At 60.9% G+C, this 2,311-nt stretch overlaps 1 protein-coding gene across 1 annotated transcript in view; it reads left to right on the forward strand.

The window, feature by feature from the left end:
- CHADL (chondroadherin-like) overlaps positions 1-2,311 on the forward strand; it is a 10,697-nt gene that overhangs the window by 4,737 nt on the left and 3,649 nt on the right. The window contains exons 3-5 of the mRNA XM_010830238.1: positions 1,069-1,089; positions 1,487-1,655; positions 2,161-2,284. Of these exons, the coding sequence (XP_010828540.1) occupies positions 1,069-1,089; positions 1,487-1,655; positions 2,161-2,284 (314 nt within the window). The remainder of the gene's footprint in view (positions 1-1,068; positions 1,090-1,486; positions 1,656-2,160; positions 2,285-2,311) is intronic.

The following is a 2,311-nucleotide window of genomic DNA, read 5'->3' on the forward strand; positions in this document are numbered from 1 at the left end:
CCTCAGGGTTGCTGGGGGGGTCTGAGAAGCTGCATGGCTGCAGGCAAGCCCCTATCCCTCTCTGGGCCTCTCAGGGCTGGGGGGACAGGGGCTCTGGGATCTTCCCGGACAGAGATTCTCCAAGGGTCTCAAAAGAGGGTTTTGAGGAAGATGGCGGGTGCAGTTGCTCCCGTGAGCTCCCCTGGGCTAGTCCTCCAGGAGCCCGGCTGAGAGCTTGGCAGCCCTCCTGGACGCTTGACCTTGCAGGGATCTGTCACCACGCAGCCCCCACCCCACTCCAGCCTGCGCTGAGCCCCAACCTCACTACAGACTAGAGGATGCCACCAGCCCCAAGGCCAGGCTGGACCCTGGGACTCCAAGGAGACTGCAAAATAGATGGTGACAAGCCAGTGAACAGAAATGGGGGCAGCTCAGGGTAGAAGCCAGCCCAGGGGTCAGGAAGGGCTGCTCAGAGCTAAGGACAGACACGGGAAGAGCTGGTGAGGTTTGCGTGGCAGGCAGACAGGAGGGAGCTGCTCTGCGTACTTACGGTACACTGAAGGCTCAGAGCGGGTGGGTACCTGTCAGGGAATCAGAACTCAGGACCTCCCAGCAAAGGCAGTGAGGAGATGCTGGAGGGTTTTCAGCTGGGGTGTCAGGGCCCAGCTGTATTTCAGAAAGTTCCCTCTGGGTGTTAGCAGTGAGCGGAAGGCTGGGGGGGGGGGGCGGCAAGGAGTGCCATCGTGGCACGGTGGGCCCTGTGGAGAGGCAGGTAGCAGTTGGGAGGTGAAGGGGTCTTGCTGGGCAATGGATGGATGGTGGGTGGATAGATGGGTAAGTGGACAGACCAGGCCCAAAGCACAGCTCTAAGGCCATATCCTCAGTTTCCCCCAGGCCAGGCCAGCTGGGTGGTAAGATGGAGAGAGGACAGCAGAGGAATAAACAGCAGAGAAGGCAGAGCTCCCACCAGCCTGCCTGTCAGAGTGGCGCTGGCCAGCCACCAAGGCTCCTTGAGGCTCTCGGGTCCCATGACACCTGGTCCCCCAAAGTCTAGCCTCACTCGGGCCAGGCCTGGGTCTGCCCCTCCAGCTGCTGGGCCGTCTTCTCAAGGTGGGTGTCGTGCTCCCTGGCACCAGGGTGCCGATGCCACATCAGTCTGAGGAATGGCTGACTCTCCATCGCCAGCCTCACCCCGGGAAGACAGGCCTCCCCTGGACCCAGGAGCCTCTGCACTGCCTGTTCACTCCTCTGAACTGACTGGGCAAGGCCTCACCAAGGCAACGGGCAGATAGTCACAGAGACTCGCCAGGTCGTCCCTCTGATCCCGTCTCCTCTGTTAAAACGGAATTCCAGCTCTGTGGAGGGGTTGGAGGCTCAGGGTAACGAAAGCTTCCCCAGCACCAAAGGAGGAAGATGTCCGATGGGCTCTGGGACAAGAAGCAGGGCTCAGGGAAGCAGACAGTGTGGGTCTCTTGTTCTGTGAACAGTTGGCTCTTCTCTCTGCCAGGCCCCAGAGCCTCTCCCTGGTGCTGTTGCTTCCACTGCTGCTGCCGCTAGGGCCAAACCGGTGCGCAGTGGCCCAGCGCTGTCCACAGGCCTGCGTCTGTGACAATCCCAGAAGGCATGTCGCCTGCCGGCACCAGAACCTCACCGAGGTGCCAACTGCCATTCCTGAGGTCAGCAGGGCAAGGTGGGGTGGAGAAGGACAGCGGGAGGAGCCTGGGCTGGCACCGGAGGTTCTGCCACTACCTGGCTGGGGGAGGCCCCGGCAAGTCACTTTTCCTCCCTGAGCCTCTGTCTTCACATCTGTAAAATGGGAATGATAACAGCCAACAACAGGGAGATGATCTATTTAAAATCCTAAGTGACTGGAACAAGTTATGTGACCTATAATAGATACTGAGTTAATTACAGGCCCTAGGGCAGCGAACTGGGGACCCTGCGGAGTCAAGAGCTGGAGAGTGAACGTAGAGGGGTCAGTGATAATTCAGTGTGGAAAGTGCCAGAGTGGGGGATACCCGGGTGGCTGTGGATACCCTGGAGCAGGTGTCAGGGAGCAGGATGAAGAGAATGAGGGGGAGGAGGCTGTTCCAGGTGAGGGAAGAACAGGTGCCAGCATCAGCAAGGGGCACAGGCTGTGGTCCGGGTGCCCCTCAGCGTCCCCTGCCTCTCCCTGCTCAGCTGACCCAGCGTCTGGACCTCCAGGGCAACATGCTGAAGGAGATCCCCCCGGCCGCCTTCCGGGACCTGCCTCACCTGACGCACCTGGACCTGCGGCGCTGCCAGGTGGAGCTGGTGGCCGAGGGTGCCTTCCGAGGCCTAGGCCGCCTGC

This window comes from Bison bison, unplaced genomic scaffold (assembly GCF_000754665.1).
Source record: "Bison bison bison isolate TAMUID 2011002044 unplaced genomic scaffold, Bison_UMD1.0 scf7180017858886, whole genome shotgun sequence".
NCBI lineage: Eukaryota > Metazoa > Chordata > Mammalia > Artiodactyla > Bovidae > Bison > Bison bison.